We start from the raw sequence: 26,370 nt of genomic DNA, 5'->3' as shown, positions 1-26,370 counted from the left end.
TGCGCAAGGCTTTTTGTCCCTACGAGGCCACCGTCATTTACCCGACGGGAGGGGTGAGCGAGTGAGCCCTGCAATCTAGAATTTGACCACTGATATCACTGTTTTCAACCCATTTTACACACTGGCCCTTTAAGGAACACCATAGAAAAATCCATGCTGTGAAATGGTATCAAACACTGTTGACATTGGGATATTTCCGTAAGAATTGCATTTATTTTTTTGTCCAATTGGATGGTGAGCGTTCTGTTTTTATAACTGCTGAGAACCCTCCGTATTGTTAATATATCTATGAAAGCCACCCATCCTCTCAATGCCCAAGGTCTTTAGTTTGTGGTTGTAAAATATCATGAGGCTGTGATTACTCTAGAGGTCACAAGAGGAAATTTTATACAGTGATGTCTGCCTCAAAAAATGGTCTCACTTCAATGGAATGGCTGCTACAGGGACTAACACCATCATACATGAATGCAACTGGGCTCATTGAATCCATGTGTCTCAGATTTCCATTCATACACAATTTATGCAATTGCAAGACAGATTTTGGACCCCAGTGTGCATAAATATTAAAATACAATAGGCAGAAATAAAACATTTATACTGTATCCAAAAAGCTGCTTGGTTTTTACCCCAGACTGCATGGGATTAGCATAAACTTGAACCCATTTTCATTCAGATATTTTAAGGAGTGGGGTCAAGGGACCCCTTAGAAAATGGCTGTGGTCTCTCCTCAGCTGGCGAAGGATAAAGCTGGCGATATTATATATTTTTTTATTTTCAATAAAGGACCAAAACTAACAAGTTGATCCAAATAACACGTTTTAGCTGTGTAGCCAAAACCTACTGTATATTATTCATTTGTGCCATAGAACTCCATTACTGTCCAAATATTATTACAAAAACATCAATGAAACCCATTGATGCACTGTTTGCTATGAACATGTCAATATAGCTACTGCAGCTTATTTTGTCACTGCTGCCATAGCTACTCACTAGCACACTAAATGTGTGTTATTCAAATTTTGGAAAAAAATTCAACTTTTGAAAAAAATTTAAAGTATATATTTTTGGCCCTTTTGTAAACAGTGACGTCTTCGGCATAACAAATATGCTAGAGTCCGAATGCTACAGACAGGACAAGAAACTTGGAAAGTACTGAGAAACAAACTGTTGGTTTCAGTCTTTCCTTTGGAACTGTTCTGTTGACAGTAAGAAAAATGTAGAATAATGCATGCAATGAAAAATTTCAGCCTGATTAAATAAAGATTAGTGAACACCAAAGAAAATCATGTAATTTATTTGTTGTAATATAAGACAAGCTAGTGTGCAAATCATGTTTTAACTATTATGTACGCAACATTCAGAGCATTGATATAGCAGCAAACCATCATTCGCTATGTAAAGACAAAGTGGAGTAATGGCATCCTGACCAAAGAATGAAGTCATGCTGCCTCTGTGTGTTGTAACAGAGCTTCTCCTATAGTTTGTTGTGGTGAACTGAACAGGTGCGTGTACATGTGCATGCTGGATACTTCATTGCCGTCGCTTTGCACTGCACTCATACGGCAGTCATCAATCAGTGTCGTTAACATAACCCAAGTGTAGCACCTAACCTTCGGTTCCCCCAGGTTAACAAACTCTCAGACTCAAGCTCTGTCAGCACTGTTGCTGTTGTTTAGCACTGTTTATGGAGTTAGCACCATTAACTGCTACCTTCATTTTGAGAACCATGTGCAGACATCCCATACACTCTGAATTTTGCACAGAGCACCTTAAATGTTCATGATTTTAAACAGTTTTATCACAACAACCTGTGGCCTCTATCTATCCATGTAGTCCACTGGTGTCAGCCTAAAACAATACTGATGTGACATTTAAATATTTTGCCTTAACTGTTGTTACTCTTTTCCTCCACAGAGTCTAGTAATGGCAACTTTAACATCAAGACAAGCTCTGGGTACAAGTTCGGCTGCCTCGCCAAAATAGTCAATTATATGAAGGTAAGCCTCCGGAGACATTTTGTCTGTGATAAAAGGAACATTCTCTGGTAATTCAGTGGTGATTGTATTTATCTTGTTAATGCGTTTGCCTCTGCAAATGAGCACTATCTGAGACAATGGTGTTTTGAAGTCTCATGGACATTGTTCCTCTCCAAATTTATTTTAAGCTCTCACAACAGCATCCACTTAATTACTAGATTTTAAGCATGTCGTCATCTCCATCAAAGCGCTTGAAAAGATTGACTTGTTGTCTGTTGTGTCAGTCCAGTGAGTCAGTCGTGTCCGCTGCGTAACATTTGGTCCCCAGTCTTTCTTTTGGTATGTTAACAGCTTGTTTATCATGCTGTGACTCTGCGAAGAGGCAGCCAGGCCCTGTCACACGAGCTGTCTGACTCATCCCTCGCTGCAGAACTCACACTCAAGTTGACAGATTTCCTTTTAATGTGTGCATTTGTTTTGGTGCCATCTGTTGAATACACAGTTTCAAACTGTGTAAAATAGCCTGACAGTTGGATGTAAGGCACAAAATCACTGTAGTCATTTGGCTGAAACCCTGTCGAGGTGGGAGCTAAGAATTGCTTACATTTTGAAATAAGCGCTTTGGAAGGTTTATACTGTGTTGACTGTGTGTGTGTGTGTGTGTGTGTGTGTGTGTGTGTGTGTGTATTCTTTATGTAAATCCATTTGCTTTTCTGTTCTGTACTCTCAGACAAGGCATCAGAATGGTGATACACACTTCCTGACCCTAGAAGAGATTCTGGATGAGACCAAACTTCTTGACATCAGCATGAAACAGAAACAGTGGCTCATGACCGAGGTGTGTTTGTGTTTCTTCAGTATGATGCCACCTGCTATTCATCACCAGGAGTACACTTCTCCTCGCCCTACATCATTTCACTGACCTGTTTAACATCTTAAATCATCTGTAGGCTGATGTGAGCCACAACCACAACATCCTGTATGTTGCAAAAGACGGTAGCCACTGAGTAGAAGCTGAGTGATGGTGCAGATAACGCACATCCATATAACATTCAATACCATGTTGAAGATACTGTTGACAACATGTTAAAGATTTATCCCTAAATAGATGAATGGTGCAAAATAGGAATGAAGTATTAAAAGGTAACTTTGTTTTTTGTTTTTTTAACCCGGACCATATTTTCCCATGGTTTTGTGTCTGAGTGACTAATGGGAACAACAGTTTTTGAAATTGGTCCAGTATTGTTTGAGAACGCTGCTGAAACTCGTGCAGTGTAACCACTTGAGGCATTTGTGTGTCGTCCATTATGTCCACTAAAAGTCCTTGTTTTTGCCACTGACAGGCTCGGATGATTATTCAAAGTGTCTGACAACATTATGGAAAGGATCCATACAGACATAGACATATTTATTAAAAAGTAAGATCCTTTTTGTTTAACCAGAAACAGTCCTGAAATAGCTATCGCTAAAGCCACTAGACTAAAATCAACAGTAATAGTAGCGTGTATAGAACCGTCATATTTTAACATCTAACTGGGTGAATTAAGAGATTATTTCAACCAAACCAGAGCTGATGATTGCTGGAACAGTGGAAAGATGAACCCAGATGGTATTATGAGTTTTGTTTCTGTCAACTTTGAAGAAGGTGTGTTTGAGGAGGATAAAATTACTATTTATTTAAATGGAGTCTGGTGGGTTTTATGATAGCGATTTTGGGGCTGTTTCTGGTGAAACAAAAAGGATCTTACTCTTTGACAAAACGGTCTATCTCTGTAGTGAATCCTTTCCATAATCAGTCCCTCCAGAAAATTGTGATCTTGCGATCGCAATAATTAACGCAAAATCAACTTAAGTCCGCAATATTTGTGGGGGCTTGCAATTTTTCAAAAGTCCCACGATTTTTCCGCATTTTCCGGCTGACCGGTGGTTGTCGCACATCTGACGTCATTTGAAACGTCATCAGATGCGTCATCAGATTGCGCTAATGGCATTGCAGTATGGAGAAACGCTCTGTATTGACATAAGAATTTGCACTGTTTAAATGCATACAATATGTGTTGACTTCATTAAAATGTTTTTTTAACAGAAGATGTAGCTTACATGTTGTTATACAGTCACATTGTCTGGTTTGAGAGCTACAGTATTCACTCAGGATTTTTTATTATTGGAGTCCATGTTTTGAAACTAATTAAATAACAGTAAAGAAGAGAACTATGAGAAAACATTTGCAGCTATTTTTGTAATACTCAGTATGATTATTATAGCAGACTTATTTTTTTGGAGGTAGTAGTTTAAAAAATTTTTTAAAAAATTTTCTCCTTTTGTCATTTGCCGCAATTTCCCGCAAAAAATCACATAAAATGCCACAATTTTTAACGCGATTTTTGACAAAGTTGGCTGTAAATTCAAGGGGTTTTTTTTGCCGCAAGATCCTGGAGGGATTGCATAATGTTGCCAGACACTTGAAATAACATTTTGAGATTGCCAGTGGCAATAACAAGCGCTATTAATGGCCATAAATTGACGATGCACAAATGCCCTGAGTGGTTACATTGCAGCCTTTTTCACAGCTGCCAGCTCCAGCATTCTCGCTCAATATTGGACCAGTTTCAACAATTTTTATCCCCATTAGTCACTTAGACACAAACACCTGGGAAAATATGGTCCAAGTTGGAAAAATACCAAAGATACCCTTTAAGGTTTGCAGATAATTAGCCTGTATAAATTCACATAATTTTTACATCACAAAATCGTTTAAATACACATTGACATCTTCCAGCTGGTTCACTACTTAACTAGCTACTTAAAACCTGACATCAACTTCTTCACTTTCTGACAATCTAAGGCCTTGGTCAACAACCCGAAAATTGACGTCCGGGATGGGACGTACGGCTTCAAGCCCAAGTACAACCTGAAGGACAAGAAAGCCTTACTGAGGCTGCTGGACAAACACGACCAGCTGGGCCTGGGAGGGGTGCTGCTGGACGACGTAGAGGAGGGGCTGCCCAACTCAGCCAAGGCCATCAAGGTAGCACACAAGAAATGTCATTCATACGAAAGCACATGTATGTCTGCACAAAGATGTCGCCTACTGTGTACTCTGCACTATGTTTATTAATGGAGGGGGACACACATTTGTGTCTCACACTGTTGTATGACGAGTGAACACTATGGAGACTGAACAATAAGGGCAGAAACATGAGCTCTCATGTGTTCACAGGCTTTGGGGGATCAAATTATCTTTGTGACAAGACCAGATAAGAAGAAGATCCTATTCTACAATGACAAGCACTGCCAGTTTATGGTGGATGAAGGTGAGCATAAGTCAGCTTTGTCAGTCAACTGTAATAAATGGCTCTCTCTCACTGTCTGTTTGTCTTGGCTGTATTTCTGTCTGTCACTGAGTGTCTGTATTTAATGTGGAGATTTAGATGATCAAGGAATTGTTAAAATTGTCACATTAAGATATAAAACATCACACTTTGGCTCTTTAGCTGCTACCATACAAAGGTTTGAGGTTAGATAGGGCTTGGGCAATATATAGTAAACATCTGGTCAGTTTTACCAGGCCGGTGTGGCTACACATTTGGACGAATAAACCAAATCATTATAGAAGTTCTTTGGATGTGTACAACAGGTTGTTGGCTACCCATTTGAGCTAACATCAATTAGCTGTTAAGATTGCACATACAGATATAAATGTTTAAACTTCTGTCAGTATGGAGATGCTACACATTGTTAGCTTGGTTAGATTCTCTACAATTCAGTCGTTAAGTTCATTTACTGAAACTACAGTTATGAGCACCACAGATGACAGTAATTCATTGAGTTATACCATCTTGCTAAACGAGAGATGGAAAAAAAAGGTGTGACACCCTTCCTCTGAAGCTGTCATTAGGTCAGAATGTGTCCAATCCTCTATTACCCGTCATGTTCCATCAAAAGACTCAAAAGGTTTTTCATAGAATTAATCCAAGTTGTAAGTATTGTTTTAACTGGATTAAGTAATGTGGTGATGTGTCTGCATACCAGGTGCTGTAATCCTTGGGTGCCAAAAAAGGAGTCTCTCTCTCTCTCTCTCTCTCTCTCCCTCTCCCTCTCTCTCTCTCTCTCTCTCTCTCTCTGAAGCGCTGTCTCTTGGAGCTAGAGCAAATTAATGATTGATAATTTATATGTAAATAAATAATTAAATAAAAAACAGTGTTGTCTTTTCCTGGTTTTAAAGGCTACATTACAGTAAAGTGATGTCATTTTCTGAACTTGCCAGACTATTCTAGCTGCTCTGTTATTTGTCTTTACCCACTTAGTCATTATATCCACATCAATGATGATTATTTATCAAAAATATCATTGTGTTAATATTTTGTCAAAGCACCAATGGTCTATATCGAGGTATTTGGTGAGAAATATAGTGATATATATGTCTTTTTTGTCAATTTAATATCTCAGTTTGAACTGCTAGTCTGATAAAATAAGTTTTTATTTTCTATTTTTTGATTAGGTTGATCAAACACATACATAATACACAAGAATTCAAACATTTTCATGGTTATTGCCCCTTTATTATACATGTTAATTTCTTTGCAGATATAATTATCTACATCAAAATCATCTTTTAAGCTTACTGTCTCTTTCATTCTGTAGTTTTTATCCAGTCTTGCGCTGAGTTTGTTTTGTTATTTTATATCCAGCCATCCATTATCCGTAACCACTTCTGTTCAGGGTCGTGGGGGAGCTAAAGCCTATCCCAGCTGTTATTTAATGAGAATTATGATCAGAATTATGAAATAATTGGGGGTCTGGATGTTCAGTCAGTGTATTATTGGCTCAAACCTTTGTCTGTTAATTGCAGAATTCCAGAAATTGTGGAGGAGCGTTCCAGTTGATTCCATGGACGAAGAGAAGATCGAGGAGTACCTGAAGAAACAAGGAATCTCCTCCATGCAAGAAACAGGACCAAAGAAAGTGGTTGGTGTCCCCTGGTCTCCCATCTGCTTCGTTTTCATTCCAAATTTAAATATACTCACCTTTATTTCACTAGAAACAAAGGTTTTAACATTTAACACTGACTGTTGACATTTGTACCTTGTTAATGAAGCATCTTAAATCAGTGTTGCTGACTGTGTTTCTGTGCTCCCTGCAGTTACCGGTTCAAAAGAGGAAGAAGCAAGGTGGGCAGAGGAAGAGACACTTCAAGACTCACAACAACCATTTGGCAGGCGTACTGGAGGACTATTCAGACGGTCTTCCTGTAAAGAAGTGAGATCCTCTCCCTCGCTGCTTCATGCCCTCAGAGGAGTGATGGAGAATCTGTAAATCAGACACGGCTGGAGACGGAGACCCTGGCCACACTACAATACAGACTTTTTTATGGCTGTCTGTTATTTCAAACCTAGCTTCTTTTCCTTTCTTTGCACTCCTCTCAGTGATCAGTGGTCTTGTATTACATGGAGTGAATAGCAACTGTGTTGTGGAATCCTTTTTAATTAGTTTACTGATAAGTGATAACTGAAGGACACTGGAGGAAAAGGGTACTGAGACCATTTAGGGAGACTGAATGCCCTTAACAAAACCACCATCCTTAAAGGGGATGCTGCATCCGAACTGTTAAAATGTAAATGAGGTTTAAGTGTGTAAATACTTTTTTCTTCATTTAATTTAGTACATCACAGAGGTGTGAGTGGAAGCTTTGAATTTAAAGGGCAGCAGTCCTCACCTGATGGCAACCTTCCATCCTTGTAATAGGAATAGCAGAAGACAGGCTTGTGTTGTACAGTGCATCACATTGAGGTCTCTCATCCAGCATTAAACATCTTGGACCTTACTTCTTGTGAAATTTCAAAGTATTTAAAGTTGTTTACTTTGCACCACTGTGGCATAGTGGTTTAAAACTTTTTGAATTTATTTTAATAAATTACACTGTTACAGGATTCAGCCTTGTTGCTTGATTTACATGCGCTGCGGTGACAATTCTATTAGATCAGATGCTAACATTAAAGGGGACCTATTGTGCTTTTCCATATTTTGTTTGTTAGATATAGTGGTACAATGTCAGATGTTGGGCGGCACGGTGGTGTGGTGGTTAGCACTCTCGCCTCACAGCAAGAGGGTTGCCGGTTCGATCCCGGGTGTGGGAGCCCTTCTGTGCGGAGTTTGCATGTTCTCCCCGTGTCAGCGTGGGTTCTCTCCGGGCACTCCGGCTTCCTCCCACAGTCCAAAGACATGCAGATTGGGGACTAGGTTAATTGATAACTCTAAACTGTCCGTAGGTGTGAATGTGAGCGTGAATGGTTGTTTGTCTCTATGTGTCAGCCCTGCGATAGACTGGCGACCTGTCCAGGGTGTACCCTGCCTCTCGCCCAATGTCAGCTGGGATAGGCTCCAGCCCCCCCCCGCGACCCTCAAGAGGATGAAGCGGTTAGAAGATGAATGAATGAATGTCAGATGTTCATATTAAACGCAGCCAAAGTATCAAATAATGAGGTTAACATATGCAAAAGTAGCGAAAACCTCAGACTTCAGACCATCCTGAATACTCTGATTCCAATGTTTTTTCTACTCTGGCTACAGTATGACATCATAGTGTGCTGAATTTCTTCACATGGTCATTTGCTTCAAGCACGCTACTGCAGGAGTTTCCATTATGTGGTCTACACAGCTAAATGAAGCTACGTGCTAATGGCAGGGAAAGATGTCAACTTGAGAGCTGATATGTTCAGTTTCTCCCCAGTTTTGGATCATATTCCTTCTGGAACATGTCTGGTTTTGTTTGAAGCTTTTAATAGTCATTTTTCATGGTAGAAAGTGCCACTTTCTCCGTTACAGTTGATTCGAAAGACCCGGAAATGCTGACCAATCAGAGCAGACTGGGCTTTTTCAGAAGGGGGGCTCGTGCTGTATTCATGTGCTTCCCAAATGGTCCCATTTCCAGAGTTGGGAAGTCGCTATTCCGACTTTGGTGCATCCATGAGCTTTTAAGTTGTAATGTAGAAACAACATGGACGCTATAGATAAGATGTGTCGTGTCTTGTTGCTCAGAGTGAAGACTGATGTTGCTATCCAGGTATAGTTTAACAGTTTGAAACTTTATATTACAACGTGATTTTGTCCCAGACTTGTTGCTGCACAAGTACATTCTCTCAAACCACTAAAATGATGCTTTACCTGACTTGTTTTCAGGTACTAATAAATCATTTTTGTATCTAATCTAGCTCACTCTAATAAACTAATGGTTACAATATAATAAACCATATTACACATGAGCAAAAGTTAATATGCAATATGTGAATTAATAAAAAGTTTCTTAACATCAACCAAACATTTGCTTTTGCCCACCATGTGTCTCTGTCATATGACATCAACTCGGCAACTTGTGTACTATAGGTTGGAATAACCAAGATCCACGATTCGATATATACTAAGTATTGTGATAAAATATGTTGCGATTTATTACCTTTTTTTCAACTGCAATTTATGTCCCCAAAGAAAAACTTTGTCAACATCTATTTTATCTAATAAGATAGTTTTCAGTCTGTTCATCTCACTTCAGACATTTTTTTGCAGCAAAATGAACGTTGTTTATCATATTCTCGTAGGCTACTTAAAGTTTAATTTGTATTTGTAATATTAATAATTTATGTAATTAAAAAATCAATACTTTGCACTATGTGACAATGCGATGTTACCACACAAAAACATCGCAATACTATATACTACTACTAATACATGAATGCAGGGCACTAAAATTGAGTGTCCCAAATAGAGAGTGAGTACAGGTGTTGCAGTACAGACATTATGAGGGTTTTCTTGGACCATTAAAGGGTATAATAGTTGTAGTAGAAACCCTCTACACTAGTATGAACCTGAAGATAAGCATAACAGCTTCCCTTTAAAGTGTTGTCATTAATTTTGATAGAGAAGAAGGAAACTTGTCTCATTTAGTTTTGGCATTGTGTCTTCTTTTCAAATTGTGCATATACACTGAAAACATTGTAATAACTCCTGTTTTCTTACTGCACTATTTACAACCTAGTAATAAAATTACTGGTAACCACTTTGATCATAAATGAGTACATGGAGCACACCATCAGCAATTTTGAGGTTATTTAATTAATTATAGAAAAGGATATATCAGCACAGCAAGATAAAGATGAAATGCTTAATCAGCTGTTAGAGTAGAAAATATTTATCAGTTAGTGAGAAAAAGCACTGTTGAAGCTAGGTACATATTATATATACATTCATGCTTCCTTCTGGACAGGTCTATATAAATAATGGGTTTGCTCGCCATTTACAATCCAACATAAGAAGTAGCAGAACAAAGCTACATTTTAGCTAGCATTGTGGCTAGCTTTAACAGTTTTCTTCAGATGGTGGTAGTTTGGCAAAATCTTCATCAGAAAGTCGAGTTGAAGGGTCTGGGGCTGTGAGGATAATAAACAAACATATTAATAAGTGGTGTTGTGCACAATGCTTTCCAACTCAGACATAGGACATGTTTGAAAATGTTGCACTACTACTTAGGAAAACAATAGACCTGACACACCATGATTTATAGTGTTTCCCTGAACAAGCTCAGTAGAGTATGGAAAAAAATGCCCTATGGAAATTAGAAGCTGCAATGCTGCAACAAATTATGATGCAGTTTGTTAAACTTATGGTTCCCAGAGCTCTGCTGCTCTTACCTTGCATGCAGTAATGTGCAAAATCTCATAGGAACCTGCAGTGTAAATATGGTGCACGCTCTTTTTAAGTTAGCAGAGAGCTGTAAATAGGGCCTTGCATGTTTGAGCTTCAATTTATACTTATATGAACTATGTATTTCTTACAGTCTGCTTTTGCACACAACATGATTGAAAAGACCATTCATTTTATTTATGTATATATATATATGTATATGTATATGTGGAAGCTCTCAGACCTGAAAGAAATGCTTCAAAGACACGCAAGATCTGTGATTATATAAATGTGACTGAAATGTGCAACAGCTCAGAGCAGGGTTTTACCAGTACCCACAGTTACTGTCATGTCTGAAGTAGGCATATTGAGATAATGTGCTGTTATGTCTTTTTGAGTGAGTACTCATGCCCATCTCTAATACAGGCGCCATATACAAGAGGTGGGAGCACTGGCACTTAACAATTACAATGCAATCTACTAAAACACCCCCGCAGATTTCAGCCTGCAGTTAACAATGAGTTACACAGGGCTCAACACTAATTTTTTTAAAGTGGTCACCAAGCCGGCGCCAGGCATCAGCTTTTGACTGCTGATCTTTGGATACCTTATATTTTAACTGATTAAGATGTACATCCGTTTACTAATAAAAACATGACATAAAAGAATGTTGAAAAGGTTTATTACAGTAACTGAACAAAAGCCTGTGTAGTTTTTTTTTTTTTATCTGATGCTTTACAAAATTGAATCTTAACTGTTATCAGTTAGCATGCCCACCCTCAATTTCTGGTACACAAAATCCTGGTAGGTGGCATTAATCTTACAAATGGCGGTGTTCATCAGCCGATCAATGGGTGCGCCAGCTCTTGCAGCTTTCACATGTCGTTAAACTGCACACTCGTGTTGCTTAGAGCTCCAGTGCTTGTCTAGCCCTGTGGTTCTATAGGATGCACTACCTTGTACTAGTGAAAATGTTGTGTGTTGTACATACTTAACATTATAATTTTGCATCCAACTCAAAGATGCTGGGATACTCTGGAAATTTACTTTTTTGTTAACGGTTAACGTGGTTCTATGTCAGTGGAATCAATCTGCATGTTTGTTTGGGATGCTGATGGGTTAGTCAAAGTTTTCAGCCACAGTCATTCTATTAATTTGATTTTCCATTAGCACTAAAACAGATGCCTGCGTGCCTGCATGTTAACACACTAACGCATGTGCAGAATTGTCTGGTTCCAGGTTTTGACAGTAACCCCACTATTTAAACATCACTAAAGGACAGCAAATATCAAAAATGTATTCATTTTCAGTGCCATTTTGCTGTTCCTATTTTTTATATGTCAAAAAGTAGTTGCCACTGATGGCAACAAAAGGCCAAGAATTGGCTGTCAATTCTAGCAGCCCTTACTGTTGAGCTGTGTTAAATCAGCACCTCTCGGACAGACTCAGCTAAAAATTTTATATTTTGATGGTCCATCTGTGAGCACAACACATATTGGAATGCTGTGGTACCTGCGGTCTCTCCGTCTGAACCCGCCTCATACATCCAGAGCCATAGATGACCGTGTTCTCAGGTATGACCTCACAGGTGTTGACCTGACAGAAGGCTCCAATGATACAGCCGCTGGTGAGGATCACATTCCTACCAACGTCAGCTAGAACAACAGAACAGAGGATATTTAATACGGTGAGTGACACTTTTTATCGAAACATTCCATCCTACTCTGCAGATGTGGGTTGCTCACACATGAACACACACAAAAAGCCAAACAAACCTTTGGATTCAATCACGTTGTTGTCCCCAATTTTCAAAGCTTGTGATACTGTTGGTCCTCAGCTAAGGCAAAATGAACTTTTGATAGTTATGAGTCACAGTATGGTTACAGTATGAAATCATTTGACTTATGGAACAAGACTGGTCAGACAAAAGGATACCACAGCCAACTTCAAATACATTGTTCATGCCAATAGTCATTGTCTTTGGCTCCACCTCAGACTCTGGTGTGATGTTTTCTGGGTACCTGCAGGGTAGAAGAAACAAACTTGTTATTGTTACAATACAGGATGATTTCAAAACAGAGATAGCCCATATGCAAATATAACCCATCTTGTATGTGTAACACACATGTTATACACTGAGATACACGGAATCTTGAATTAACGTTACCCATTAATGATAAGAGCTTGCTCCTCGATCAAATTGCCTTCTCCAATCACTATGGGTCCTGCCTCTGCGATGATACGAGCTTTTGGGTGGACTACCGTCCTGGGGCCTGAGGAAACACAGAATTGAAAAAGTTAATTTAAACCTGTTGAATTAGTTGAGAGATTAATCCGATTTAGGTGTAAGAAATACAAGTTTTATCAAGTCTACTTGGAAGTGACCCAAAGCGAAACGTCTTACCTATGGTGACATCTCCTCTAATCTCACTTTCAACACAAACTACAGCTCCAGTGGCTATTTTGACACTGCAGGGGGAAAAAGAAAAACAGTGATTGAGAACATGAGAGGAAAAATGCTTATTATGTTAGCTAACGTCATGTAGCTAACTAGCCATTTCTTTAGCCGTATAAACTAGCTACATGGCTGCTTCATTGTGGCTATTTAGTACTTATTTTTGTTTGTTGTTAACTTTTAGCTATGCGGGCAAACGTCAATAACGGGTTAACATTAATATTACCTTTTTTGAGCATTTTGTTTATCCGCCATTGTGATAGATGAAGTCCGATGGGAGGCGCCGTTGATTCACTCGATAATCGATTTGGAGTCCTTGCTGTCACAGCGTGTGCGCATGCGTCGGTGGACATTTTTTTTTTTAAAGAGATGGCAATATAAAAAGATGACTGATGACTAACATGAGGATTATCTGATTAAAGACGGAAATTGGGAAGAGTTCAGCTCATTTGAGAAACGACTCTAGTCTGTACAAAATATCAGGGAGAAACGCTTGTGAACACAGATGCGAGTTAGTTAATTTATGGGTTGAAATATTATACGTTGCCATAGCAACAGACAATGTAGCTCCCTTCACGACCTCAGTACTCTATGTATATTAGAGGTTCAGTCATATTAAAGCTTGTATCCAACAGTGGGGTGTATCTTTCGTGGTCCACATATGAGTTTTATCTGTATGAAAACTATAAGGTGTTTCTCCTGGGTATATAATTGTTTAAATAAATTAACTTACGTGTAAATCCAACATATTCACTGCCGCGTTTGAACGCGCGAGAGGAAGATAACTGGCCGCGCAGTCTGTGGAAATATTGGATTTTAACGTTGGTTTTGGCCTGACCAGCTGTTTTATCTTACCGGACAGACAGCAGACATCTCTTGGATTACATTCATTTATTCAAGGTAAGATATACACCTGGCTAAAGGCAAAAGTTGGCGTTTTGATTTTCCTCCCAAGGTTGGCGAAAGAAACGTTATGTGACCCGAGCGCGGAGTATGCGTATTGTGCGCTGTGCTGGGGTCATGACTCGTGACTGGGGTCAAATTTCGTGTGTAGTCAGTGTCCGTCAAATAAACTGGCAATTTGCGCAAATACAATACATGCACACGGATGAGGACACAGTTACTGGTCAGTCTTTTATGGTAGCAGTACAGGGATGTGGGGTTGAGCCATAGGTAGTGACCGTTTGAGGGCGACAAGACAAACAGGTAACCTAGGCGTCGATAATGTACTTTGGCCCTCGTCGCTCCCACTACAATGTCAAAACAAGGAAGGGTCGGAAGTGGTTTGTGCTGCTGCTATGGCAAAAAGGAAACTAAAGAAGTCCAAAGAAACATCTTCAGTCGTAGGGGGGAAGCGGACAAACACAAAAGAAATGACACAACCAGAGAAAAACATGTTTCCGCTTGCTGCTCTTGCTTTATTTGTAGCCGTCTGCGTGGTGCCGCTGACAGCCGAAATATCTACCTGTGAGTATCCAGGACTGTTGACATGATAAAACTAAGAGCAGGATGGTGTTTCGTAGCTAGCTAGTTAGCTATAGCTAAAATCAAATGTCCAGCACAATTGTACATTTATTTCACTCCTTTACGTGTTAAAATTGCCTTGCAGCAGTGTCGGTGGCTTTCATCAGAGATTCATCATGTTAGATAATGTTTAGTATTCGACTATTAAGTTATAAAATTGTAAGCTCGCGACTAACACAAAACAAAACACCACCAGGTCAAAGATACAGTTGACAGTCCAAGCACGAGCTCCAGTCGTTTAAAATTCCCTCCTGGGGGTAGTTTACGGATTAATACGGCATGTGACCACAGAGCTCTGCAGCCATAACTTCAGCCCTCTCACATGCTTTCCTCCTCCAGACAGCAGCGTTAGCTGCCTGGCTGTAGCTTACAGTTAAACAGGGCGGTTATTTTACCTCTGGCTTTCCACCTAAGCTACCATTCGGCTATAACGATAGCAGTGAACGACTGGTTTGAGGTAAGCTGTAGTACAGGACACCGCCTGCTCAGCTGTAGCATCTACGAAGACATATAAAAGCATCGGCTTCACTGTACGATTTCTCTGACTTGTACAATATGTCGGTCAACATGGAGTCAGGACAGCTGGGATTATTTTACGCATGTATCTTTGGTTCTAAGCAGTGCAGTGGGTTTCTGATTATATGACTAATCTGCACATTGTGTACTGCTGTTTCTGACTCCAGCTGGCCACCCTCATCGAAGACGCATAGTCCTGAAGATGGATGAGGCAAGTCTGACAGTCAACAATGAGCTGGACACTGAGGTGGTGGTGTACTGGATGTCACAGCGGTGCTATCAGGTAGGCTTAAACACACAGCAGGTATTCTCCTCCTGTTTATTCTGTGACTTGTTTGAAATGAAGATGATGATGAAGTCTGATCTGGACCCTTGTTCCCTTGTATGCCAGTGTTTGTACCAGCAGCTAGGGGTGGTATCCGCAGGATCCAGTCCTGGCCATCCCAGTTCGGCAGACTTTGTTGTGAGCACACAGCATGAAATTACACTACAGCTCAACAACACTAGAAGCCAGGAGCTCTGCAAGTAAGTTGAATGATTCAGACATGTTTTACAAATGCCTGAACTAGAAATATATATATAAAAAAACCTTGTGCTGTATAAATGTTTAGGAAGTCTCATTCTATCAACCAATGGAAAATGGTCTCTTACAGCTTTAATAGACTGACGCAGATATGTTTTACAAATACATTTCTTAGTTTAATATGTACCTAAACAAACATTTTTTGTTGGATTGAAAATCTAATAGGATTTAGAGATATGTTCCTACACTGCAGTATGCTGTCATGGACATGATAAGAACATTTGAGGGTCTTCACAGATCCTTTACAGCTCCACTTCAAAGTTTAGATGTTGCGGCACATCTTAAAAATAATACTCATTGCCTAACCATCCAGCATATAAGGAAAATGTATTTTTTTATAAAATTAAGACATGTTAGTAGACATAATTTGACATACAGTAGAATTTCTTGCACATTTTATCAAGGTGAGTGTGGCATGTCAACAACTATCTTGTTGAATGACAATTTGCACATTAAAACAAAAGGTCCATGTTATTACTATGGGCATATGTACATACATCAATCAGTCTTGATGGTGTCCTGCCTGGTTTAGCGTATACCTTTGACTTTCAGTGTTCCATTCCACTTTGGGGAACATGGGAACTACTCTCTGTGGGTGAAAAATCTGAACAACTCCTCCACGGTCAACTGCTCCATAGTGACTGATGAGAAGCCTGTCAACAGCTACATACGTGAGTGTCAAGTGTTTTCTGTCCTACAAAGGCTAACTGCAGAAACTATGCCAACACTGAAACTGAGAAAAATGGCTTCAAAGATTTTTTTGACTGCCCAGCCAAATGTGTTATAGGTAGCAAAGTGGTAAAGCACAAATTACATAAAGTAATTTTTATGCCTGTAAACCATGATCAATTATTTGACCTATGACCTCAATAATGCACTAAAATTGTAGCTTTTGTATTACCCTAAACAGCTACATAGGTAAGTCAAAGGCAAAGTGTTGAAAGGGGCCAGTTGAGGTGGTTCAGGCATCTCCTGAGCACTTCCTGTTAGAGGTGTTCCTGGCACGTCCAACTGGTGGGAGGCCCCAGGGCAGACCCAGAACACGCTAGAGGGATTATATATCTCGACTGGCCTGGGAACGCCTTGGGGTCTCCCAGGAGGAGCTGGAAAGTGTTGCTCTGGAGTGCTTAGCTCAGCCTGCTGCCTCTGTGACCTGGCCTCGGATAAGTGGTTGAAAATGGATGGATGTAAAGGCAAAGTGCAGCAACTACAATTTTAGTGTCTTATCTTTTTCAGGAACAGAAAAACTGTTTTTATTTCTTACTTTATTCAATTTATATTTGTTTCATTTATAGATGTCGGTTTTAAAAGTGGCAACAGAGAAAAATTTAAGCAACTGTCAAGTATTATTTTGTTGTAATATATTCATCTTATCAGGTTTGACCTAAATTAGGATGACTTGACATCATCATTGTATTTATCAGTGAATTAGCTATGGTCAGTGTCTCGAATCTCGATATCAGTTATTTTGTCGTTGGCATCACCCTTATTCTCATGTTCACCGTGTAATACGCTTACTGCAGTTTTCCTTCGTCCAATAAAATCCCAAGTAAGAGCACATTAACTACTTTTAATGCGGTTTGCCTTGGGTTTTTGGTTGAATTTTGTTGTTGCTGCAATTTTACACCCTTTTTCCTCAAGAACAGAATGAGATTGAACCAGAAAATGTTGTCACAAGATACAACAGATAGTCAAAAGTTTAATTTGAGCCATAATTCAATTTTGACCAAAACTGTAGTTCTGCGGTCAACCTTTGTAGGGCAGTTTTAATGCTTTATTCATCCCTTCTATGCTGCACAAACAACATGCAACATTTAAATAATGTTCTGCTTTTTCTCCACATAGCGATCCTCGTAGCTTTTCTCATCTTTGCTGGACTGGCGTTGGCGTCTGCCATTGGAACAAAATTATTAGGGTAAAGCCATTTTGTTTTTTATTCATTCAGTTAATTCCTAAGTATAGCTGTGGTGAGTTTCATACTGTTTAAGAAATCAACATTGCCATTTGTATGTATGCAAACAAAATTGAATCTACATATGATGTATTAAATTATGATTTCATCAATTTCTTGATATATTTGTCACAGTGCTGTGGCATGAACATCTCTTGCTAAGATTACTGCCAAGTACAGAGAGCTCCTGCTGCTGTATTCCTGTGTCTCAACTGTTAGGTGTGAGTTTGTGTGTATTATAGAATTACTCCTAAACTGGCTGATTGCTTCTTATCCAGGCTCGACCTAGTGAAGGGTATCCTCTTCCGAATTAGCGGCACCATGGAGACAGAGAGGCTCATCAACTCTGTAAGTGTTTGTTTAGAGGATATTCTGCCAAACACAGACTGAAGGATCTTTTTAGCCAAGATGGAACTAAAATAAGTTACCAAAATTCTTTATTTATTAGAGTTTGTATTTTAATTTAGCATTAAAAAGCCCTTTGAAAGTTTGTTATGAAAATGTGACCAAAAAAATAAAATAAAATAAAATATATACATATATATATTTTTATTATAAAGCCTACAGATAATTGGTACATAAGATGCATCATGCAGCTTTCAGGAACTGTTAAAGGGACAGTTCAGACAAAAAGCAAAACCACATATTTTTCCTCTTACCTGTAGTGCTGTTTATCAGTCTAGATTGTTTTGGTGTGAGTTGACAGGTTTTGGAGTTATCAGCCATAGAGATGTCTGCCTTCTCTTCAGTGTAATGGAACTAGATGGCACTCAGCTTGTGGTGCTCGAAGCGCAAAAAATAAATTTGAAAAACTCAACAGCAATGTCACTTTCCAGAAATTATGACCCCATTACTTAAAAATAATCCCCAGAACTTGTTGTGAGTAGTTTCATGTAGGAACTATTTTCTTCCTACTGCACTATACCCAACAACTGTATCACAGCGCAGAAGAAAGTGTGCATCTTCTGCTTCATTCATGAGTAGATGCACACTTCCTTCTGCATGGTGATATGGTTGGCGGGTGTAGTTTGGTAGAAACAAGTGTTTCAATATGAAACTGCTCCCAACAAGGTCTGTGGATTATCTTGAGTAACCAGGTCATGATTTCTGGAAAGAGACATTGCTGTTGAGTTTCTCAAATGTATTTATTTTGCACTTTGAGCACCACAAACCAGGCGTCATCTAGTTCAGTTATATTGGAGAGAAGACAGACATCTCTATGGCTGATATCTCCAACGCTCGGCAACTCACCAAAACAATCTAGACTGATAAATAGCACTGCAGGTTATGCCCAGTTCAGACCAATGATTCACAATTAGAAGAAACTGTTTCAGAACGTTGCAGAGAAAAGTTGGAGCGCTGTGAACTGGCAGGTCTGAGCTCGACTCAAACCAGCTGATGGTGTCACCTGCAACTGAGCTGGTTAAATCACCGGCGGCTTGAACAAAATTCTGTAACAAATTCTGTTACAGGCTGCATGTGTTAAGATTTTTTTTCTTCTTTGTCAAATCTGTAAGGAAATTGTTCTAACCATGATTTGTGTGCAGAGATGTGTACGCTTCTAATTGAACTGTGATGATTTCCAACTTTAATCATTCAGGAACTGGGCTCCCCTGGCAGGACAGTGTCACTAGTTGCTGACAACATCCTCCCTCCACCACCCAGCCCCAGCAAGAGGCTGCGCTCCCTGGACACATTTAGAGGGTAGGCCCCTACCTCATCTCACCCCTCACCTACATAGCTCAGCTTCCTCAAACAAAGATATGAGCTGAATTACCACTTGGCCTGATCTGGCCTCATACAGAATCATGTGGTTCTTACTGTAGCGGGCAGCCGTCACTGTCAGATTGTGACTCATTAATTAGGACCCTACTGATAATATTAACGTGGATCCGGTGCCTTGAAGTTTCAGTATTTGTTTCAAGGGAGTTTTCTTCCCTGAAGTGACCCATTTAGCTGTTCTAACTTTGATGCATCATCTGAAACAAATATATCTAACTCTGCTTGCCTGTTTGGTCTGATCTCAGTGCAATTCCTCTTTTATTTCCTGTCAGTATCTCCTTAGTCATTATGGTGTTTGTGAACTACGGAGGGGGACGATACTGGTTCTTTAGACATGAAAGCTGGAATGGTGAGTCTCACCTGCTTCTCCACAGATCTTTGCCTCCAGTCTTGGTATTGTTGTTGATTTTGAAGCCTGTCTTTTCTGTTTTGTCTCCTTACAGGCCTCACTGTCGCAGATCTAGTCTTCCCTTGGTAAACTCACTTTGAATTTAAACCTTATGTCATTTTCACTTTACTCCTCTGTGTGTCTCATTTTTTCACACTTGGTGTTTCCCTCCTTCAACAGGTTTGTCTTTATAATGGGGACGTCCATCGCACTGTCAATCAACGCCCTGCTCCGCGCGGGCTCCACACGCCGCTCACTGCTGTGGAAGGTCGTGTGGAGGAGCCTGCAGCTCTTCCTCATCGGCCTCTTTATCATCAACCCAAACTACTGCCAAGGAACATGTGAGTATAAACAGCGCACTTCTTTGATGTTGACTGTGACATCGCAAACCATTTAGATGATTAATATACCCTCTTCTTTGATACTGTTCCAAACTGTTGACTTATTTCTTCCTTTCTTTGTTTGCTTGTGTGTTTCCGCCTGCATGTGTGCTCGCTCTAAATCCTCATCTACTTCACAGTGTCTTTTGACAACCTGCGGATCCCTGGTGTGTTGCAGCGCCTGGCCTGGACATACTTAGCTGTAGCCTGCCTGGATCTGTTGGTGGCGAGAGGTCATCTTGACATCCTTCCAACGGTCAGCCGACAGCTCCTCTCTACTCTTGACTTTCTATTTTGTGTTCAACTGGTGCAAAGATGACCTAAAATAAAATTGCCATGTTTGCTGTTTACATATCTACTGACATATGTCAAAATTCTGATGTTCCAGATAGTAAATTTATTTTGAAGGCAAACAAAAGGTTTGATTGAGGAGTGTCTCTGTTCTCCAGGATGCTTGGTGGTCCCCTGCCCTTGACATCTTGCTGTACTGGCCAGCCTGGCTGTGTGTGCTTCTCTTAGAAGTCGTCTGGCTATGCCTCACGTTCCTACTTCCTGTTCCAGGTTGCCCAAGGTGAGTAAATCGGGGCATGTTTGTGCGTTGTTTACCATCAATGTAAAAGGAGAAATGCTCAGCAAGCAACAGGGTTTTGTCCACTTCTGAAAAATATCTATGTCTTTAGTCCTTTGTAATAAGTGTTTGTGTAAAACGCAATGGCAGTTCAGTCTGATTATCAGGCGATGCTTGTAGTGTCTACACATTTTTGAGTCAGACCCAGATTCAGGTGCAGTTTTATTAATTTATTTATTTATTGAAATACATTCAAAGAATTGCACAGCCAATTACACAGACAACAATGTGTCATAAAGAAATACTTAAAGGGACAGTTCACCCCAAAATACATATTGTTTTCTCTTACCTGTAGTGCTATTTATCAGTCTCCATTGTTTTGGTGTGAGTTGCCAAGTGTTGGAGATATTAGCCATAGGGATGTCTGCCTTTAAAAAACTCAACAGCAATGTCTCTTTCCATAAATCATGGCCCGGTTACTGTTTCATGTAGGAACTATTTTCTTTCAACCATACTACACCCGCCAACCGTATCCCCACGCAGAGGGAAGCATAGCTGTAACGTTAGCTAGCTCAGTGGTGCTAGGTGGGCTAAGCAGTAGATGCACGCTTCCTTCTGCACTGTGATACAGTTGGCTCGCACAGTTTGGTTGGAAGAAAATAGTTCCTACATGAAACTGCTCACAACAAGGTCTGTGGATTATCTTGTATAACCAGGTCATGATTTCTGGAAAGAGACATTGCTGTTCAGTTTTTCAAATGTATTTTTTGCGCTTTGAGCACCACAAGCCGAGTGCCATCTAGTTCCATTATATTGAAGAGAAGGCAGACATCTGCATGGGCGATATCTCCAAGACTCGGCAGCTCACACCAAAACAGTCTGGACTGATAAATAGCACTACAGGTAAGAGGCAAAATATGTATTTTTGATTTTGGGGTGAACGGTCCCTTTAAAATTTCATCCTTGCTTTGGTGTTTATTTTTAAACCTTAACCTTGCTCTCAATACCCTTTATCCTACATTGATAATGCTGACTCTTCTGAACAGAGGCTACCTGGGTCCAGGTGGGATTGGGGACATGGGCCTGTATGCTAACTGCACCGGTGGCGCGGCTGGTTACATTGACCGATGGCTGCTTGGAGAGAGCCACATCTACCAGAATCCCTCTTCACGGGTTAGCGATCAGCAAAACAACCCAAACATACCAACAGAAGTCACGTTTAGTCTTTTTATAACTTGGGATGTTGAGCTTGAGCTTACATATCAGGTTTCTCTCTGAGAGGCCCATACACTGACCCCCAACCATGCTAATGCTACAGGTGATGCAAGGATAGTCTTATTTACAACTTTCCTCTTTTGTTTCCATTTTAATGAAGGTGATTTATGCAACTCGTATGCCATACGATCCAGAAGGTGTTCTTGGCAGCATTAACTCTATCCTCATGGCTTTTCTTGGATTACAGGTTGGTAATGTGTATTTGTCTGGTTCTCTCTCACTCTTTGCTTCTTGCTTTTACTCATATTTCTGATGTCAAATTGATAATAACATAGCTAACTAGAACAAACAAAATCAAATTTGAATTTATTGATTGCACTTTTAATTGTCCTCAGGCAGGAAAAATTATCTTACACTACAGAGATCTCCACAGAAGTATAATGTCAAGGTTTCTGGTATGGGGTCTTGTATTGGTGAGTACATGAACTCTTATGCCTCTGTAGTATGTTTCAATTTATTGTCACTTCCAAGTATATTAAATGAGTCATTGTTTGCTTTTTTTTAGATGAATAATAAAGCCTTTTGTAACACACAGGGAGTCATATCAGCAGTTCTGACCAAGTGTTCCACAGACCAGGGCTTCATTCCTGTTAACAAGAACTTATGGTAAAGTTTGCTTTGACGCACTTTCAGATGGAAGAAGTGGTTTTGCTTAGCAATAGCTGTTTATATCTGTTGACCAAAGGTTTGAGGAAATCGCTGATGGGAGTGGACAGTTTAAGAAGTTATGAGACACATCCCCGGCTTTTATTATTGTCTTTAGTTCATAGGTCTTTTGTTTATGTGTTAGTACTTTAGTGCTGTAGGATTTTATTGTGGCTGGGATGCTATTACTTGTTTCTTTTGGTGTTTGCTTGTTTGGGTTTTTTAATGCGTACTGCGGAAATAAATTTTGCAGTCCCGTCTTCCCTGTTTTAAAAACACGCTATGTGAGATCCCTCTCCAACTTTATACTGATGTATATTCACAAAATTCCAGTACTTTCCAGGCTTCTACAATTGTGTCTCATTGCTAGCCAGCTACCTCCCTCATCCTATGTATCAAACACACAATATTTCATCTTAAAAGTCTAACAGTTCAACAGTGCCACCAGGCCAAAGTGGGCACCCATCCATGCCAGTGCATGGGATCATCGGCACAGTCAGAAGCTGTTAACCATCAGCACAAATGGCTGCTAATAAAGGGGTTTTGTGGAGTTGCTGTGTCTTGTATTAAACTTTGACAAGAGAGAAGTAACAGATAATCTTCAGACTTATTAAAGCTCTCCAACCCTACAGGCATATCCTTGATAAATATTTGTAGTAGAATGTTTGTGTTCATGTCACTTCTAGGTCGCTGTCCTATGTGACGACGCTGGCCTGCTTTGCATATGTGCTGCTAGTGCTGGTCTACTACACCGTGGATGTGAAGAAGTGGTGGTCTGGAGCACCTTTCTACTACCCTGGTGAGCACTGCACTATATTGTCTGATGTATGCTCAGACAATAGACAGTGTTAACAATAAGCATTTTGTACATACAAACATACAGTAAGTATTTATGGTAGAGCCATAACACGCAGAGGGGGAGTAAAAAGCATCTGCTACCAGGCTGAAGAGTTGCTGTGTGGCTTTCTGCATGTCAAATAAACCTTAAAAAATCTAGAGTTAAAAGGTAGTTTTCAGTGAGGTCCCTATTTTGCCATGTTTTTGTGTCTAAGTGACTAATGAGAACAACGATTTTTGAAAATGTTCCAGTATTGAGTGAGAGCACTGCAGCCAGCAACAGTACAAGCACTATGTCCACACCATCAGTTTACATCCACAGAAAATGCTTGTTTTCCCACTGACAGGCTCAGATGGTTCTTTTAAGTGTCTGACAACATTATGGAGAGGATTCCTACAGAGTCAGACCTTTTTAGGAAAGCGTAAGATCCTTTTTGTTTAACCAGAAAGAGACGCAAAATCCATTTCAATTTCAGTCCAAGCTTGCAGAACAGCAATGGACGGCAATAAGTGAAGTTACTGCAGGAATAGAGTCAATAATAACAATTAAACAAGAACAAATTTAGGCACTCATAAAAAAGTTTTGAGCCTTGAGGAATCTTCCATTTCTCACACTATAACAGTATTTTCATTTAGTTTGATATGAATATAGAGGTCAAGTATTTGTGGAGATGTAGTAAAATATTAGTACTTGCATGATTATTAAATCTACACAATCGCCAATGTGTCTCAGTTCTGTCTGTAAAGGTGCAGAGAAATTAGATCTACCACTTTTAAATTCAGTTTCCACTCTTATTATGTGCCTGCTTCCAGGTATGAACTCCATCCTTGTGTACGTGGGTCACGAAGTGTTTGAGGACTACTTCCCCTTCCGCTGGCGCATGGTCAACAGCCAATCCCACGCCGAACACCTGACCCAGAACCTCGTGGCTACTTCCTGTTGGGTCTTGATCTCCTACTTGTTCTACAGAAAGAAGGTTTTCTGGAAAATTTAGAAGCGGAGCCTCTGAATAATGGGACATTCAGACAGCAATACCAGAAGACATTGTTTACTGTTGCTGGAGTTTAAATCTAAAAACTTTTGGAAAGCGGGAAATGCGATATTCATTTTGTTTTGTTAAAATGACCTATGGTTGTTCTCTGTCATCTTCTGTCAAAACAGCACATCCTTTATATTTTTTATTTTCTTTTTTGATTTTTTTAGTCACTACTTTAAAGGACCATACATGTTTAAAGACATTTTCCAAAGATCCTCAGATATGAAGCAGCTGACCCCTGCTAAATATCTTAACTGACTCAGGAACAACTCGTCAAAGAACACTTTGAGAACTGTGCAAACTGACAGTATTAATTTGCTATCTGACTGGGCTTTAGATGCTGGTTTTCATTCCTCATATTGTACCACAGACAACAGCGGGTTAACCAGCCCTAGCTGACTTCCCCTTGGGAAAATCCCTGCTGCCATCTTATGTACTGTCGCGTTACTCTGAAAACTGAAGTGGGTTTTTGTGAGATTGACAGGAGCAGCAGGAGGAGGCGTTAAATTATGTACCCTCGAGAGAAAGGGCTAACAAGAATGTAGTATGATCCTCCGTCATTTCCTCTGCACAGTGGAAGGTGGAGGTGGTACTTAAACAAGGGTAAAACAGAATGTAGAGATTTTAACATATGAAAGTTAAACATCTGCAATATATCATTCCTCAGTTGTCTGTTTTCCATTTGCAATCCTTGCTCAGCAGGAGTCCAGTGGTGTGACATATGTTGCTGAGGGGAAGTGAAGGAGGGCATGTCAGATGACTAATGAAACCCACTGGAGGTTTCTTGCTTTGCAGTTTGGCCAATGCAGAAGCATGAATGTGTATGAGTTCACCTTTTTGATCAGGTGTTCAAAAAAATAAGTCACAGAACTGACTTTTTTATTTTGCTACACATGCCATTTTTTATGTTACCATTGGCAGAAATTGTTTCCCCTTCTCTTGCCAAAAGTTTGCTATTATTGAGTCACCAGTTTTTCACATTTTGTCAAATGTTTAATGAATTCATAGAAAGCTATTATACTGTATGTTACGCGTGTACAGTAGTTTAATTATGAGATTTAGAAAGATATATTTGATCATGTCTTTTCTCACTATAAAACTGTTGCCATTACTCCCACAGTACTGTAAAAATCCACCCCCCCCCCTTCCTAAGATTGGCAGTTAATATTAAGATTACATTTATTAACATGTTTAACAAAATCATGGTTAAAGTGTGGAATATCTGAATGCTGTGAGAGATTTTGGAAGAACTGTTCATCTAGTACTGTCAAAATTGATTAAATTAATTTTGCCAGACTTTTATACATTTATTTTTTATATTCACCACTTGAAAATAAGTTTATGTAATAAAATATATTCCAAAATATTATTGCTGTTTGAGTTTGGTTTATATTGTAATGTAAGGCCTTTAAAGCAGGGGACATACCAGTTGCAGATTATATATATATATAAATATACATTTGTTTTTCTCCACCATAGCAGACAGGACCCCAGGTGCAAGCTTTGCAAAGAGGCCCCTGAGACAGTCCAGCACACAGTAACAGGATGTAAGATGCATGCTGAGATGGCGTACATCAAGTGGCTTAGATAGTGTACAGGAACATCTGCACCGAGTGTGGACTAGAAGTCCCCAAGTCCCAAGGGACACACCACCGAAAGTGGTTGAGAACAGCAGGGCTAAGATCCTGTGGGACTTCAAGTTCCAGACTGACAAGCACCTGCGAGCCAACCACACACAGTAGTGGTTGACAAGGAGTAAAAGAGGGCACTTGTGGTA

At 39.8% G+C, this 26,370-nt stretch overlaps 3 protein-coding genes across 6 annotated transcripts in view; 2 read left to right on the top strand and 1 right to left on the bottom strand.

Annotated features, from left to right (window-relative positions):
* Positions 1 to 7,906, top strand: part of gtf2e2 (general transcription factor IIE, polypeptide 2, beta) — a 20,606-nt gene extending 12,700 nt beyond the window's left edge. For both annotated transcript variants that reach the window (XM_050043906.1, XM_050043905.1), the window contains exons 3-8: positions 1,915 to 1,997; positions 2,707 to 2,814; positions 4,822 to 5,004; positions 5,197 to 5,290; positions 6,829 to 6,944; positions 7,120 to 7,906. In XM_050043906.1, the coding sequence (XP_049899863.1) occupies positions 1,915 to 1,997; positions 2,707 to 2,814; positions 4,822 to 5,004; positions 5,197 to 5,290; positions 6,829 to 6,944; positions 7,120 to 7,239 (704 nt within the window). In that variant the 3' untranslated portion in view covers positions 7,240 to 7,906. The remainder of the gene's footprint in view (positions 1 to 1,914; positions 1,998 to 2,706; positions 2,815 to 4,821; positions 5,005 to 5,196; positions 5,291 to 6,828; positions 6,945 to 7,119) is intronic.
* Positions 7,907 to 10,065: 2,159 nt separating this feature from the next.
* Positions 10,066 to 13,470, bottom strand: LOC126389928 (dynactin subunit 6-like). Its single transcript, XM_050043907.1, has 7 exons — positions 13,334 to 13,470; positions 13,057 to 13,121; positions 12,820 to 12,925; positions 12,588 to 12,673; positions 12,428 to 12,475; positions 12,165 to 12,307; positions 10,066 to 10,399 (listed from the first exon to the last, which is right to left on the bottom strand). Exons 1-7 carry the CDS (start codon positions 13,360 to 13,362, stop codon positions 10,307 to 10,309), a joined length of 570 nt encoding a protein of 189 aa, XP_049899864.1. The 5' UTR covers positions 13,363 to 13,470; the 3' UTR covers positions 10,066 to 10,306.
* Positions 13,471 to 13,593: 123 nt separating this feature from the next.
* Positions 13,594 to 25,959, top strand: hgsnat (heparan-alpha-glucosaminide N-acetyltransferase). Of its 3 annotated transcripts, none has more exons than XM_050043902.1 (18): positions 13,594 to 14,007; positions 15,315 to 15,430; positions 15,539 to 15,672; positions 16,283 to 16,401; positions 17,576 to 17,645; positions 17,960 to 18,029; positions 19,282 to 19,385; positions 19,736 to 19,812; positions 19,907 to 19,937; positions 20,032 to 20,192; positions 20,372 to 20,487; positions 20,681 to 20,802; positions 21,846 to 21,972; positions 22,175 to 22,261; positions 22,410 to 22,487; positions 22,610 to 22,680; positions 23,406 to 23,518; positions 24,370 to 25,959. In XM_050043902.1, exons 2-18 carry the CDS (start codon positions 15,350 to 15,352, stop codon positions 24,549 to 24,551), a joined length of 1,743 nt encoding a protein of 580 aa, XP_049899859.1. In that variant the 5' UTR covers positions 13,594 to 14,007; positions 15,315 to 15,349; the 3' UTR covers positions 24,552 to 25,959. The 3 variants fall into 3 exon arrangements, with proteins under 3 accessions (XP_049899859.1, XP_049899858.1, XP_049899861.1); XM_050043901.1 differs by lacking the exon at positions 13,594 to 14,007 and adding an exon at positions 14,238 to 14,574; XM_050043904.1 differs by lacking the exon at positions 13,594 to 14,007 and adding an exon at positions 14,820 to 15,088.
* Positions 25,960 to 26,370: the final 411 nt, after the last annotated feature.

This window comes from Epinephelus moara, chromosome 5, assembly GCF_006386435.1.
Source record: "Epinephelus moara isolate mb chromosome 5, YSFRI_EMoa_1.0, whole genome shotgun sequence".
In the NCBI taxonomy this organism is placed as follows: Eukaryota; Metazoa; Chordata; class Actinopteri; order Perciformes; family Serranidae; genus Epinephelus; species Epinephelus moara.
This window is presented reverse-complemented; position numbering and strand designations above follow the sequence as displayed.